At 36.8% G+C, this 17,042-nt stretch overlaps 1 protein-coding gene across 2 annotated transcripts; it reads right to left on the reverse strand.

The window, feature by feature from the left end:
• Positions 1-309: 309 nt before the first annotated feature.
• Positions 310-5,949, reverse strand: LOC126599779 (LEAF RUST 10 DISEASE-RESISTANCE LOCUS RECEPTOR-LIKE PROTEIN KINASE-like 1.2). 2 transcript variants are annotated; one of them, XM_050266219.1, is made up of 4 exons: positions 4,930-5,949; positions 1,911-1,946; positions 1,532-1,795; positions 310-1,460 (listed from the first exon to the last, which is right to left on the reverse strand). In XM_050266219.1, the coding sequence occupies exons 1-4, from the start codon at positions 5,726-5,728 to the stop codon at positions 511-513; spliced, it is 2,049 nt and encodes a 682-aa protein (XP_050122176.1). In that variant the 5' UTR covers positions 5,729-5,949; the 3' UTR covers positions 310-510. The 2 variants fall into 2 exon arrangements, with proteins under 2 accessions (XP_050122176.1, XP_050122177.1); XM_050266220.1 differs by lacking the exon at positions 4,930-5,949 and adding an exon at positions 2,167-3,127.
• Between the last annotated feature and the right edge of the window lie 11,093 nt (positions 5,950-17,042).

Consider the following 17,042-nt stretch of genomic DNA (forward strand, 5'->3'; position numbering starts at 1 on the left):
AGGTGTTTTTAACAAAAACGTTTTTAATCATTTTAAAAACATTTTCAATCATACACACACACACACAAAAGGTTAAATACAATTAATGGTGAAACCATTCAATATAAGTTGTATCTGATTTGATCAAGTCTGAGACTTCTACATTCTTCAAAGGGTGGTGCTATCTACACACCCATTTTTACCTCTCACACCCACTCTCAATTTCTGACCGCCGAATCGAATGAATTGAAAAATATCAATGGACAAAAATTAACAAGAGCGTGTGAGAAGTAAAAATGGGGGTGTGAATAGCACTACCCTCTTCAAAAATAAGGATGAAAGTTTGCCTATAACGAATAAAACAATCACCTCGTTAAAAGGATTAGCTAGTTGAAACAAAAGAGATAAACCATGTAGCCTAAAAACATGGACCCTTAGCATACATAAATCTCTGTCAGCTCTCACATAATATACACATCTCATTCAACAAATCACAAGTTCAGTAGATGAATACAAAATGACAGCCACCACTTACGGCGGAGAACGAATAAGTTTACCGCTGCCATTTGGTGTCGTAGACACGCTAGTCAAGTTCAATGCCACGGAATCTGGTGAAGGTGGCAGCGGATCACTCTTTAACGGCACAATATCGTCGGCCAAAATATCAATCTCCTCTGCTTTTTGTATGTTAAAATCGTCGCTCTGTATCCACTTCAGTTCATTAAGCACCTCAACCATAGAAGGTCTCACGTCCTTGTCAGTCTGCAGGCAGCGAAATGCTAGTTCCGCCACAGCAATGATCATTTTTCGTGTTCTGGAGTCCGATTCAAACCCTAAGTATGGGTCTACAAGCTCATGTAATGTATGGTTTTTAATCTTGTTGATCGCCATGGTAGACAAATTGATCTCGTGTCGATGCCTCGTGATGTCAACAGCCGGCATGGATGATATGAGCTCAATCAGTACCACACCAAAGCTATAGACATCACTCTTACTCGTAAGCTGGTAGCATTGGTTATACTCGGGATCAACATAACCCGGAGTCCCTTGTGGAGCAGTTGAGATGTGCGTGACATTCATTGGGAAGAGGCGAGATAGTCCAAAATCTGCTACCTTAACACCGAAGTTGTTGTCAAGAAGAATATTCGTAGTTTTCACGTCACGGTGGATAATGTCAGATGCATGAAGATATGACAGTGCGCTTGCGGTTTCAATGGCAATGTTTATTCGAGTAAGCCATGGAAGTGCGCCAGGTTTTGCTCTTCCTCCGTGAAGATGTTCAGCAAGAGTTCCGTTAGGAATGTACTCGTACACAAGGAGGAGTTCACGGCTTTGTCGAGAGGTGCAACCATAGAGCAACACAAGATTTTGGTGGCGCAGGCGAGCTAAAATCTCGATTTCATTCATGAACTGCTCAACTCTCTTCCAATTGTTTTCATATAGACGCTTGACTGCAACCGCTCTCCCATCGTGCACATTTCCTATATACGAAATTTATAAAATTAAGAACTGGAAGGGTTCATAAAACGGTTAAGAAAATGTGTGATCTTACCATGATAAACTGTGCCAAAGCCTCCATCGCCAAGTTCTTTCGCAGAATCAAAATAATTAGTCGCTTCTTCAAGTTCCTTATAGCTGAAAATATGTACTCCAAGGTAGGTACTTCCCTTCTCCATATCGTCATCCATAGAATAGGTACTCGAAAGGATGCCTCGAGTTACGAAGGACGATGAATCATATGGTTTTCTGTTTCGGCGTTGGTATACAAAGAAAATAATACACATTATAGCAACGGTAGCAGCAGCTGTGCAAACACCTGATAAGAGGTTGCAATGTTGATAATTAGATACTGATTAGTGAATATAATCTAATTGAGAAATGTGATAGAACATTAAGGATTGAAGAAACAAAGGGGTTTGCTGATATATTACCTACAATAACCTTCCTCTTCCAGTTCCAAGGATTGTCTGCAAAAGAAATCAAACAAGCAGAATTCTTAGAATATAGTTATGATACAAACTTAAACCTCAAACATGCATATTCTCACCGCTCTATATACGCTAATTAACGCGAACTAGCATGGCTATCTACAAACACAAATACTATACAGAAGAAATCTCTAATGTGCGCAGGTTTTCTGAAAAACTCAAGCATTACTAAAAGGGAAAAAGTTTGCTACAGAAGTACCATCATCACAGGTTTTGACATGAGGTCGATCACTACAAAAACACACGAATTCATTGTTATCGAATCCACAGCGCCCGCCACTCCTCTGGCAATTGCTGCAGTTCTGCGCAGTCCAATTCAAAATGAACCCCATCTTCAAGATTTCGGTGTAGTTCATTTGCATCAATGCGTCGACATTAACAGCATCATCGAAAGGCAAATGAACTGAAGACTGGCACGAGTCTAACGAATAGCTCATGCGCTCAACTACCTCCATGTGAAAAATAGCAAAAGAGTGATGGCTGCCGTTGCTAGCACAGTCAATGGGATATGGAAGCATGTATTCCAAAGGTTCTTCAGGGCAACCATAAAAGAAGGAAAAATTGACGTGATTGGAACTATACTTGAAAGGCGTTCGTTCGAGGCTGAAGTTGTGGAGAGGGAGTGGACATTTCTCATCATAGACCGCAGCAGCGTTGGCCAGCACAAACGAATGGTTTGAGTAAAAGATTTCTTTAACGATGTACTCATCGCCAGAAATACTCAGTACCGGAAATCTTCCGTTGCAGGTGATCTTGAAGCTAGGGTAACCACAGAAGGAGTCTTGGTTGCCAGAAAGCCAAAAAGGGTAGCTTATATTCGGGCCACGTCCGCACTTTTGAGGCTCGCAGCGCTCGAAGCTTCGGTCTATGGAGAAAGCTCGGTTGGCGAAGGTTGTGAAGATGATGGTGACAACAATGATATGGAGGAGATTCATGATCAAGAAACAGAAAGAAAAACAGAGAAGGAATAGCAAAATGGACCCGAAGGGAAGCTTTTAAAATAGATTTTGGATTCGTTTAAAACTGCTGTTGGAAGAGCTAAAGCATTTTCTGACAATTAAATATGCTTGCTTGAACAAGGTTATTATTTCATTTCAAAGGAATAACACCGTCCAGAAATGATTTACAGCTTTTTGGTGGAAAGTTTGCCAAGAAGGACCACACGAGACGATAGAATCATACAAAATAAGACTTTGATTTTGAAGTTTTGTGGTAGTTTGGTAGCAAATGCTGGAAAACCCAAATCAAACAAAATAATTTAAGGAAAACTAATGAAAAAGGTTTGAAAACTTTGAGTTTTAACGATAAAGACAAAATAAATGGTAAAATGAATAGTACTATGATTGACTTTTAAGTGTAAAAATATTATTTTTCTTTAAAGTGAACAACATCAAGAGGTTTCGTTAAATTTCCCAATAATTTATGGCAATATTTTATTTTCCTCTACGTTCTTGGTCATTTGGACACCCTTCGAGAAACTGGTATACTTTGATGATATTTAGTGAAGCATATACATTATTTTGGCAATAATGTTGACTTTTGATTTTTGAACAAGGAATGAGATTCAGAAAAATCAATGCTAAATGCCCTAAAAGGAAATACCTACACTTAGAACCAAATTCAATGAAAATTCAAAGTGACTGAACAAAGACCGAAAATAAATTGAAATATACTGAAAACCGAAGTGTTCTCGAAAGTTAACAAAAAAAAAAGATATATGCCCAGCTCTGAAATGGGGTATAGCCTCCCCTCCTCCTAAACTTTTGGATTGCAAACGAAAATACCAAATGTTTTTGTTTAGGAAAGGATCGTTACCTACTCGAACCGACCAAAAAATAGGGTAGAAATTTTCAATTTTGAGGTAGGCAATAAAATGAGTGATGCAGCACTACATATGTTTCGGTGGATTTGCTTGAAAATTGAGATTTGTGGTTGGTTGAACCGAAAGTGTAGAAAGTAGTAGGGAATTTTGAGCTCTTTTCTTCTTTCTGTGTGACACTTTCGGCCAAGACACAAGGAATGGGATCAAGAGGGGGTGGGAGAGGCTAGATTTCATGGGATGGATCATTGTGAGCTTTTCTGTAAATTGTATACGGGCGTGTGGGTGTGCAAAGTCTAAAATATTCTTAAATCCAGTTGCATGTGTAACACAAGCACAAGAAAAAAAAATGTAGAAATAACCGGACGTAAGAATTTCTCCAAATTCAACCCTAATTACAATGTGCTCGGTTAGACTTTATGGCAATCTTGCTTCACTACACCTAATCTGATCTCAATCGGAAGGTGGAGAAATTGTCCGTGGAAAGAATCACAAGATCAATTGTTGCGTGAAGTGTGAAGTATTTAAAATCTTATAGAATTCCTTGCTAACCTCGTTGACCTTTGAATGGTCAATTCCTACGTGGCATGTGTTTTCACATACGACTGGTAACAAACCTTCTGGTTTGTCCACGAGTTTTCGATGGCGATGACTAGTCAAAGAAGCATCACTTCTGGTGTCTACCGTCCAACTCAGGGAGGTTTATATGCCTTTGGAATTTAGATAAAATAGGAAGCCCAAACTAACCAAGCATTCCCCAATTATGTCTTATAATCTGAAACCTAATTACACCATGGATAATTTATTCAGTCATTGCCAACAGAGTTGAATGTTTGATGTTGTCTAATTTTGACTAATTAACGGAAACTCCGAAATAAAAAAATAAAAAATCCCCTTCTTTCACCTGGATTCATCCTTAATTGTTATACATATTATCTATACTAGAGGGGTGAAGGAGGGGCTAAGTCTTACATGTGTTATCAATAATGTAGTTCAAACTCGTTTTTGGCAATAATAAAACCTAAGACCTATCACTTACCATTAGATTGTAACACTAAGTAGCATCTCTAGTCTTATATTAAACCAAGAAAATTGATCTTAAGTAATTAACAGATAGATTAAGGAATAGGAGCATATGCGTACCATCAACATCTGGGCACGTCTGATCATGAGGTCCGTCCCCACAAAAGCATAGAAAAGAATCATAACTCGTGTTCGATCCACAGGTTCCATTGGATATTAAACATCGCGTACACAGCTCCCACTCCGCATCGTACGCCACCTGAAACCCCTGTTTCAAAACATCTTTGAGCACACCCGTCGTCACATTCTCCAGCGGCATAGCATCCACACCCTCCCACATAATCGGAACTCGAATATTCGTATGGCACGAGGCCCAATTTTTCAGACGAATCCTCGACAAAGAGTCGTCGACATAGTATGATATATTGTGGTCCGTACCCTCTACCTTGCAAGTGAAGTTATTGAGTACTGACTCGCTCTGCGGTGGGCAGCCGTAGAACAGCGACAGGTTCCGAACAGCTGGGACGTAGGAAAAACGATCGTAGTCCAACGTGGTGTTGACAATGTTGGTAATACAGGGGGTGTCCCAGAGATCTGAGCGAGCGATTGTCATGGTGTAAAACTGTCCGCTAAAGTTCAACACAAGAAAATCCTGGTCTTTAATTTTCATGACAGGGTATTGATCTCCTCGGCAGGTGAGCTCGTAGTCTTCGCGGCCGCAGTGTTGGGGGCGGCTGCCGGTGGCCCAGAAGGGGTAGGAGATGTTTTTGAGGAGGCCGCAGTCGTAGTAGCTGCGGCACTCGGTGTATCGGTGATCATCCTCTCCGAAAGCGGGGGTGGGGAGTAATATTACTGTGATCAAAATGTGGAAGATGATGAGGAAGGAGATGGGTAGTTTTAGGAGAAAATGGGTAGGCATAGTAATTTGTTGAAGCTCAAAGGGACATGGAGTATAATATATTTTGATGGCTGAAAAGGGAGATTGGGAAGCTAGTGGGATGAAATTATATACGGAAGAAATTCAAAGGGGAAGAATATTATTATCTGATTTGACGATCGGAAGGGGAAGTGGGTGGGGTTTTACGTGAGAGATGGATAAGACGATGGCTTGGTATATTGAATTGACTTTTCTGTGTGTTTTTGCCCAAGAAAATTCCAGTGAACGCAAGAACGGGATATACGTAAACAATTGAACGGGATGCACTTGATATTTACGGTAGATAATAAGTCAATATAAAAACGTATCAATTTGTTTCGTTAATAGAAAGGCGTCTTGACCTGTTTTCATTATAGTTAATGTTAGGGTGACTAAATTTATAAATAAAATTGCATAAAATAAATGACATGTAAGTTGATAATTGAAATATTACTTAAAGTGTTGATAAATATGCTCAATCATATTAGTGAAACATTATTTAGCTTACAAATTTAATTTTTCTAACATTATCATTTCACTATATTATCAATATTATTGACAAAAATATCGACATTATTGATACTTGACCAAATTCGTGTACATCCTCCCCAAAAGATTAGAATAATAGCTTTAGGGGATGTGTACTAACAAAATGGGTAATTACACTTTACTACCTTAGGTTTGAGGTTTATTGCAATCTTATACAACATCTTCAAAACATTTCACTTTCATACCTCACGTACTATTTTATTTCAATATAATACATCTGTTACATTTTTCATTCATTAATTCATTAAAAGCTGACGTGGCTGCCACATTTGTGTCACATGGTTGCCAAATTTGTGTCACGTGGCAAAAATAATAATTTTGTATACATTAAAAATATTATAATATTTACCCTAAAAAAAATAAATAAAAAAAAAACCACCCAGAAATCGTTCCCCACCCATCACCCCCTCCCTCTCATCCATCATCACTCACCCCCAAAAATCTCACCCCGAGCCCATCCCCTTCTCCCATCACCCCTTCCAAAAATCCATATTCTTCAATCTCCACAAGCATATTCAACACGACGTCGTCAGTTCTGGCCGTCGTGCCGTTTCCAAGCGGAAAAGAAAAGGAGAGATTCTAATCGACTTTGAGGCCGAGTTCGACCGCCAATGAATCTGACGAGTCGCATTGGTTGCGGGCGAGCTCTGGTTTCCATGGCGTCCGGTTTCAGAGGGGAGGTGAAGAGAGTGGAGGAGAGGGAGGTGGGTCGGGGGAATGGGTTTTCAGGTTTTTTGGGTTGGGTGGGGTGGGATGGGGTGTTTGGGTTGCAGGGATGGAAGGGCTCAGGGAAGAAGGGTTTTTATTATTATTTTTTAAATTGGGTAAATTATTATAATATTTTAAATGCATAAAAAAATAAAAATTTGTCACGTGGCACAACTTTGGCAGTCACATCATCACAAATGTGGATCTCATATTTGACACATCATCACTTAACGGTTTACTTAACAGATGTATGAAATTGAAATAAAATGATAAGTAAATGTATGAAATTGAAATGTTTTAAAGATGTTGTAAGGAATTGAAATCGATTCCAAATTTGAGGGGGTAAAATAACAAAATTTATGCACGAGGCTAACTGCCCCCTCCGTAGTGATCTTATACCCTTTTAATGATTAAATATATGATTATTAGGTAAGTGATGATAATTATTTTAATGTGCAATTCACTCATTATTTGATTTCGAAACCCTGTAAAAAGAATAAAAATAAGAGAAATGCTAAGGATCTCTTAAAGTGAGATACTATATGAATTTTTTCCACGATAAATTTTTCATAGTTTCTCAGAACACAAGTATGACAATTTTTCATAGTTTCTCAGAACACAAGTATGACATCACGTGTCATTATATAAGTGGACGATATATTTTTCATTATTTATTGGAATAAAGGTGATACACCACATGTCATTTACATAAGTGGTGGGAAATTTCATTTTTTAAGTTGTTAATTTTTTAACAAAACTATCTCGCTACTTGTATAGTGACACATGATGTACCACTTCGTATTCCGAGCACACTAAAAAATCTCTCATCCGCCAACTCACAATTTAATATTAATTTATGTGCCAACATTATAAAACTTTCACCACTTATATAGTGACACATGGTGTACAGTCCCACATTCCGGGTACACTGAAAAATCTCTCTTCTGCCACCTCATAAATTATTGTTAATTTTTGTGCTATTATTATAAAATATTATATCAAAAAGTAAAAAGGACAAAGAGTCCATAAAGTCTCACTTAAAAAAAAAAAACTCTCTTTAACATTTCTCTACAAATAATACTCATACCTTGCATATTAATTCACAATAAATAACACAGCCTTGTTTATTGAACGATTAAATAACATAGACTTTTATTGAACGATTAAATAACATAGCCTTTGTTTATTAATATATGAAAGAAAGACCTAGGGGAGAAGATGCATAAAAAAATAAGGAACTCTTTGTCTGCTCTGCTGGATGCTAGTGGTACATTTTTATGCCTATAAACTTTTGGTAGTGTTATCTACAAACTTGTTTTTACTTTTCACATACTTTTATTATTATTTTTTTATTCTCTTCAATTTATTCGATCTAATTGTAAAAATTTGAGAAAGATGTACTAAAAATAAAATAGGATGTGTTGATATGTCACCGTCCTATAATTTTGGTGAATGACAAAGGAGGGCCTGCTCCATTGATAGGGATGGCAGCGCAATTTGGGCATAATTTATTTCAGGAGTTTACAAATGGCAAAGGATGTTTAGCGAACTCAATTATTATTAGGAGAAGGAAAAAATGTAGCTTTTTTTAATTGTGAATTATTTGAAGGAAACTTTGGATGCGGTCTTTAACTATTAATGTTTTTTTACTGAAATCTTGGTGGTTTTTAGTTTTTGATCAAAGTCCCTGACATTAATTTAATAATGTATTTCTATGTAGGTTATTATATTTTTAAATTAAAAATAAAATTTGTAGTTATTTACATTAATGATATTTTATAAAAACCCATATTTTATGGGATTAAAAATACTAAGGATGAATTATACTCTCCAATATAGTGTGTGTGTGTGTACACACATGGGTACTATAAGATCCCACATTAACCAACGGAGAGGGGGTGATGTGCCTTATATGTATAATGTACATGCTCCCCTCTTTATAGCATGATGCCTTTTTGGGAACTCACTGGCTTCGGATTCCATCGGAACTCCGAAGTTAAGCGAGTTCGGGCAAGAGCAATCCTAGGATGAGTGACCCACTGGGAAGTTCTCGTCTGAGTTCCTAGAAACAAATCTGTGAATGAATGGTAAGCCCAAACCGAACAATATCGTACTACGGCGGAGCTAGTCTGAGATGTGACATAATGGTATTAGAGCCATTCTGTCATTCAGTGCAATTATGCCGACGAGGACGTCGTGCCTCTAAAGGGGGTGGATTGTAAGATCTCACATCGACCAACGGAGATGGGGTGATGTGCCTTATATGTACATGCTCCACTCCCTATAGCACGAGACCTTTTGGGAACTCACTGGCTTCGGATTCCATCAGAATTTTGAAGTTAAGCGAGTTCGGGCGAGAACAATTCTAGGATGGGTGACCTACTGGAAAGTTCTCATTTGAGTTCCCAGAAACAAATCAGTGAGGGAATAGTAAGCTTAAAGCAGACAATATCGTGCTATACGGCGGAGCTGATCTAGGATGTGACAGGTACGATCCTCAAAACTAACCAAAAAATTATTGTACCAAAGCATTAATACATTTTTCAAAAGCACAAAAAAAAAAAAGATTAGCCTTAATAACATTTTTAAATTTCTTCTATTAAACTTGACATGAATACATTTTCAAATCAATGAAATAGAATGTACCCATATAAGTTTAAAAAAATGGATTAGAGAAAATATAGAATGAAATTTTATATAAAAAAATGGGTACATTTTTAACAAATTGTTAAATTTAAGAATGGATACATACAAGATTAAAAATTTAATGGGTACAAACTTATTCTAATTTTATTTTTTTATTTGAAAAATGTTTGAATTGAAAATTAATTAGGAGTTTAATAAGGGTGTGAGTAATAAAACTCTAAATCAATTACTAATTTATATATATATATATATATATAAATTATGTAATTTACATGTAATTCAATAATATATTAATACTAAGAACTTTGATTAAAATCTAAAAGCTGATAAGATCTTAATCAATAAAACTAGGGACCAAAAACAAATTTTTCTTTATTTGAATCACATATTATTTTCTTGTACATCTGGAGGACTGAGATACGACGAGGTCAAGAGTCAGATTGATAGCATGCGTTACATTTTGTTCAAAAGTCCAATTAAACCCAATAAATTTCAACACCCAACTCAAGAGAGAGAAAACAAAGCATTGTCAAATCTTGAGATGACAAAGCAAATTAATACATGTTAGTTGTCTGAATATATTTTATAATAATCTTGATATTGCTAGTTCAAATATATAATATCTCTCCACCATAATATACTTGTATGTTAACTTAGTGACCTGTATAGTGAAAAGTGAGTAACAACTAATAAGAAGATTAGCAGCTATTTTGGTTGATATTATCAGGGGCGGATCCAACTTGGGACAAGGTGGATCAACTGACATTTTGTTCAAAAGTCCAATTAAACCCAATAAATTTCGTTACATTTTGTTCAGACTCCTAAGCTCTGAAATTTTCCATAGAAGAGTTGGGTGTTGCCCATCGAAAATCTAAGATGTCCTTAAAAGCTATCCTCCAACTACCTAACGAATTGACTCTGACACTGAGCAGGGTAGCTGCTAGCCTCATGCCTTTGTATGACTTGCTATGGGCATCTTTCGATAGGTTCACTTGGCATATGCTGGCATGCTCGCTCAAAAGCTAGTAACATTAGTCGACATGCTCGTTTGAAAACTGTTGGCATCTGTCGATTAGCGTCCAATATGACTTGGCAAATGATCTTAGCCTACGAAGGCTCGATGAAGTGTCAATTTACATGTTATTCGGTCCAAAAAAATTTGTGTGCCACACACTATCCTTATTGACCCACCAATAATGTTTCTTGGATCCGTCATTGACTATTATTGGGTTACCAATGTGTTATCAATGAAAAAAAAAATGACAAAAGCCAAAATATAGCTCTTTTGGACATTTTGTCACCTTTTTCTCATTAGTAACATCATCGTTACTCCACCAACAACAACCAAATAACTATTAATCTTCGTAGTTGCTACTTGTTTTTTTGTTGTATTTTTAAATAATCTACAAGGTAGATATATATTTTGTTAAGTTTTCTGCCTCTAATAATTAAGTTGACTAATTAAAAGACATTAACGAACTTAGAATTGTATCCCTCCCACGTTTTGGAGAAATTTTTCGGGGTGATAGGAACCCCACATCACCATGGACAGCTGGAATGCCCCTTTCATGGTGATGTGGGGTTTCCCGTCATCCTAAAAAAAAATTATCCTCTACATCGTCTTCTTCATTGGAACAAAGAGGCTCTTCCTCCTTCAGCAGACTGTCACATCCCCGCCCGGGGTGGACCACTTCCCAGGCCCACTCCACCACCGTAGCACGATATTGTCCGCTTTGGGCCCCGACCACGCCCTCACGGTTTTGTTTCTGGGAACTCACGAGCAACTTCCCAGTGGGTCACCCATCATAGGATTGCTCTCGTGCGCTACTTGCTTAACTTCAGAGTTCTTACGGAACCCAAAGCCAGTGAGCTCCCAAAAGGTCTCGTGTTAGGTAGGGATGAGAATATACATTTTAAGGATCACTCCCCTGGGCGATGTGGGATGTTACAATCCACCCCCCTTAGGGGCCCGACGTCCTCGTCGGCACACTTCCGGCCAGGGATTGGCTCTGATACCAATCTGACACGCCCCGATCCCAATGTCCTCGTGACATCAGGATGATCACAAGCTGGCCGACACCCAAAGGGTGACGAAAGCCATTTAAATTAAGTACAAGCTCATAAATAAGCTAAACAGGCAGCAGGGCTAGCCACATAATACTAAAATTCAACTTTTAATTAATAAAATTAGGATCATAACATCAGTTCAGAGCATACGTCTATTACAGAGTACAAACAGAATTCAAGATAGAGGTGTGCTATATTACAATAGATATCGAAGCAGAGGAAATATAGTACTGGATCATTGGTAGGGAAAGACCTCGTAGCTTATATCGTAATCCTCGTTTGTAGGTCCTGAAGGGGGGGGCAAAACAAACATGAGTGGACCAATTTGATATAAATATAATAAAACAGTTATCAACATATTAACCCCCAAACATATATATATACATGTTATGTGGTTTTGTACTTACCTAGTGGTCCTTTCTGCTACGGGACGTAGGGATAGATTCCGGTCCGTCCCGGGCGACGATTTGGTGTTGGCATAGGGCCCGGAGGGTGTTTCCTCTTGCATTTAAGACCAGGGACGGGGAGCTGGCAAAGGGGCATGTAGTGTATTTTCCTCTGACTATCTGCTCAGAGACGGGGAGCTGGCATGGGGCCTGGGGGTTATCGAACAATTCACTAGTGATTATTATATATACAAGTTATGATTTGAGACACTGCACATCATGCTAGGTTTCGGAAAACCTATGTTTTACATTATATATATATATATGTTTTCATAAAACATGGGGGTTAGTATGTTGATAACTGTTTTATTATATTTATATCAAATTGGTCCACTCATGTTTGTTTTGCGCTCCCTTCAGGACCTACGAACGAGGATTATGATATAAGCTACGAGGCATTTCCCTACCAGTGATCCAGTGCTATATTTCCTCTGCTTCGATATCTATTGTAATATAGCACACCTCTATCTTGAATTATGTTTGTACTCTGTAATAGACGTATGCTCTGAACTGATGTTATGATCCTAATTTTATTAATTAGAAGTTGAATTTTAGTATTATGTGGCTAGCCCTGCTGCTTGTTTAGCTTATTTATGAGCTTTTACTTAATTTAAATGACTTTCGTCACCCTTTGGGTGTCGGCTAACACGTGATCATCCCGATGTCACGAGGACATCGGGATTGGGGCGTGTCACAGACTTCATTTCCAATCGAACCAAAAGGGCGGTAGCACAGTAAACCAGAATCCTGACCTTATTTTCTAGCGAGAGGAGGGGCGGCCGCCCCATTTTTATGCCTTAATAGCTTCGCCACTGCATGGCACCATATCTTAAACACCCAATGGGAGGCACGATATGAGGGTTAAAAAATGAGATCCAAATCTAGTGGGCAGTAATCTAGAGGGAGGGTGCCTAAGGTCGCTAAGGCATGTTTGGCCAACAACATCGATGTCATTGTCAACTAGATGGACGGTAGAATCAATGTAGTTTATTTGTTTGACATAGTATGAGTTGGTTTGTAGGGTGCGGATAGGCTCATCGGCGGCAGAGCATTTGAGGCCTAAACCAGGGTAACCACGGTACTGATCGGCGGAGGTGGCTTTGACATGCCAAAACGGATAGCGACAGGCAACGTCGTTGCCACAATCATATGTGGGGCAAATATTGGTTGAGGATGAAGAACTAGTGGTGTTGTGTGTGTGTGTGTGTGTGTAGCTTAATCTTGGACCAATTTAGTTGTAAGGGAACATTGTATGTGAAAAAAAAATTATATGCACATTTTGTGCCTCATCTTTCACACTGTAAGCAAATCACGATTTAACACATGTAGAAAGAACTTACTAAAAATACATAATGTTCAAGGAGTTTTGTTAGACTCCAAGGTTTGATCATAATTCAAGAAAATTGTGGTCCACCACCGTTTGATCTTAGTTTAACAGTGGAGGAAAAAGTACAATAACAAAAGTTAAATAACCACCTACCATTGAATTACGATTGTACGGTCGGTAATCATAATTTTCTTAAATCTTAGAGTCTAAAAAACCATGTATGTATGCAGACATGTGAAACTGTGATTGCATGAATCACTCATTTCAAAGAAAAAACTCAAATATTTTATGCATGATAGGGATTTTGCTACACATGTGAACGGGCTAAAAACTCCTATAATACTTGCAAGAATTACAAGGTTGTTGTAGTATAAACGGATCTCGCATGGTTGTTCTCCACATGGATTATTAAATAATTCGAAACAAATCAAATTCCAATCAATTATTGTAAAGTAAAAATTGAGATGAGTGATTTCATAAACTATTTAAATTAAAAACGAATTTAATTAATAAAAGTAAACTAATCTGCAATATTAAAGATGAAAGAAAAGGAACCAGTTTTGGAAAATCAAATTAAGAAAGCACTAGGGTTCCATCATCACCTAGCAATCCTATGAACTTTTTGTTGGAGTTTGAATGAAATTTCAACTCAAATATGGGGTATTGTTGGAAATTTGAGTAGAAATTTCTTTGTCCCACATTGGTCATTCCCAAAAGATTTTATCACTTTAGAAGGCTTTGTCCTTTAGAGAAAGTGATTGGAGTAATAGGACTGGAGACTAAAATTGGGCTCACCCTTGGGGTTGGACTTTGGGGTGTACTAATTAATTGGTAATTAATATATAATTAATTATAATTAATATATAATTAATTATAATTAACATATATTTAATTGTCAAAAGATGGGTCTTGGGCCTTGGGGCTCTAATAATTAAATTATTTAATTAATTATTTTTCGGATTTACTTAATTATTTTTAATTAAATTCAAATTTAATTAATTTTTTTATTTTTTATGAAAAAACTCATATTTTCAGATGAAGTCTGAGAGTTCTTTCTGAACACAGAGCAAAGCACCCATCTGAAGAGATGTCTCCCAACAATCACACCTCATTCTCATACCTGTTGCAAACAGGCATCCATTTGCTATATATACATCCATCTGCATGGCATTTAGAAGACAGAAAATAAACAACTTCATCCTCTACATTCCTAAACCTTCTTATTGAGAGAACCACACTAAATTCACCAGAAGTTAAATTTTCCGGTGCTGGAATTTTAATTTGATCATTGAATCCTGGTGAAGCAGACGTCCGTAGAACTACAAGCACATAGTAGGGACGAAATTTCTGTTTCAAGGACATTGCGGTACGCAAGCCTCGATCTTCAAGTTGTCTGTTTTTATAATTCGTATTCTATTTTATATTCTATTAATTCCTACTGCATTTATTATTTATTAGCATATATAAATTATCACAGATTGTTGACATATATCCAACACTTTTACCAATTACTTATGATCTACACATGCCACTTTGAAGGTTAGATTTTCCTAATTCATATTCTACTTGGAACCTCCAACATAGAACATATATCTAACATGCAACCTGTCCGGACGTTTGGATCAAATCTAAACATGAAATACTCATTATGCTTTATGAAAACCCTTTGAAAAATCATACAACCCTTAAGACGTAGTGTTCATCCTAAGTGAAATTACAATTATTAATCACAAGAAGCCATCGTCAATTTCAGAGAACATTCCGACCAAAATTGCATCAAATTACTTTTCTAAAGATCCTAATGGTGATCATGCATTAAGACAATTAAATAGTTTGAATCCCAGTGATTAATAATTCAAATTGTGTATGCAATCAATCATAAGCAATTAAATAAAAATCACATATTCATGCTAAGGCTCAAGGTTTCGCCCTAGCAAAAAAAAATTAGTTAGGCATATTCATAATTGAAATCATATAAAATATTATTAAGAAAAAGATTGAAAACACCTTAAAGTAGAAAATCTCCAAGAACCCTAGAAATTGTCTCTATCTCCAAAGTTGCATAAAAAAAAGGGAACTTTAACGAAAAGCACCCGGTACTGTTCACTTTAACGAAAAACCATATTTTTACACTAAAAAGTCAATCCTGGTACTATTCACTTTACCCTTTATTTTGTCCTTATCATTAAAACTCAAAGTTTTCAAGCCCTTTTCATTAGTTTTCCTTAAAAAAAAGCGTAGAAAAAAACTAAGAACGGCAAAGCAATATATTTGCTAAGCCATCCACAAACCCTAAAACATAGGTCTCTTATTCCAATTAGGAAACTAAGAAAAATAATAAAATATCTTAGAAAATAAAACCCTAATTAAACTAGGGGAATCAGCCAAGTACTTGTCCAGTCCCGTTTTAGCCTTAGATCTCCTCCAAATCCGGCCCAAGATAGCTTGCTTTAAAGATTAGGCCGTTCCGAATACATCTCCAGAAGGCTACGAAACCATCCGAGGTCATCTTGAGCTCCAAAAACGTAATTTAAGCCCAGAAACATCATTTTCCAGCACTGCGCACTGCTTCTTTATTCCATCGCCAGAAAATAACTGCTTGGTAGAAAAATCCCAAATTTTGATACAATCACGCCAAGAGACACACGAACGTCCTCCAATTTGAATCACTCCAAATCCATCTGTTTGATCATGCTTTGCTCCAGAGGAAGTCGAAAGTCGTATATTGAAAATACAATTTAAAGTTCAAAATTCTTTCAAAATATTAACCAAAATGTACTAAAAATAGGATAAAATATATAATATAAAATCTACTCATCACGACTTTTCTTATGCATGTTGAGGATCTTGGACCCAAACATATAAGAGTTGAAGTTCTTGGAACTCTCATTCCTTACCGAGGAGAAATAGCTAAGAAATACAAGTGAGTCAGCTGAAAGACTATACGATCGAAGACTTCTAGAACACATTTTTGGAGACAAGAGAACCATTTATGTAAGCATGAGTTGCATTAAATATGAAATCATCTCTTTGATAATAATTTATGTGCCAATCTTTCTCTTAATTTATAGTAAATTAGTAGGTTCTTAGGAAAGTAGACGTGAAGTGGTTACTTGATAGTTACAAAATAAGTCAGGCCATGCCCATAGATTTTAATAGAGAATAGTCCCCATAGATTTTGATTGAGAATGGTTTGTTGGCGATAAGGAAACTGTTGAAAGTTACAAAATAATCCATGATTATTTGGTCAAGCGATACTCAATTTTTTTCTTATCTATAATCTTTCAAATGTTCTCATATGTCAATTGCCGTCCTGATATTGAAAAGACAAAATATGTGCATATTCTCATAGGCAGATGTTGGCAAGCATCAAACATTTACACAGAGGTGGTTTTCTTAATATATTTTCTTCGATAGTATCCAAGTTTTTTGCCTTGTTAGCCAACTTATGCTTCTGTTTTATCAAGAAACTATTTCATTGTGAATAACTACCGAAAACTAATTTTATAATTTATACTATGATCATAAAACCTATGATATTTAGTTTTTATACACATTTGATGATCAAAAAACC

This window comes from Malus sylvestris, chromosome 14 (assembly GCF_916048215.2).
Source record: "Malus sylvestris chromosome 14, drMalSylv7.2, whole genome shotgun sequence".
Lineage (NCBI taxonomy): Eukaryota > Viridiplantae > Streptophyta > Magnoliopsida > Rosales > Rosaceae > Malus > Malus sylvestris.

Excerpts from the sequence above, each read along its gene's own strand:
- LOC126599779 (XM_050266219.1), bottom strand. The coding sequence starts at position 5,728 with ATGCCTACCCATTTTCTCCTAAAACTACCCATCTCCTTCCTCATCATC. Across the intron at positions 1,947-4,929 it reads GACGTGCCCAGATGTTGATG|ACAATCCTTGGAACTGGAAG; the intron begins GTACGCATATGC and ends TTTCTTTTGCAG. Across the intron at positions 1,461-1,531 it reads CTTTGGCACAGTTTATCATG|GAAATGTGCACGATGGGAGA; the intron begins GTAAGATCACAC and ends TTTCGTATATAG.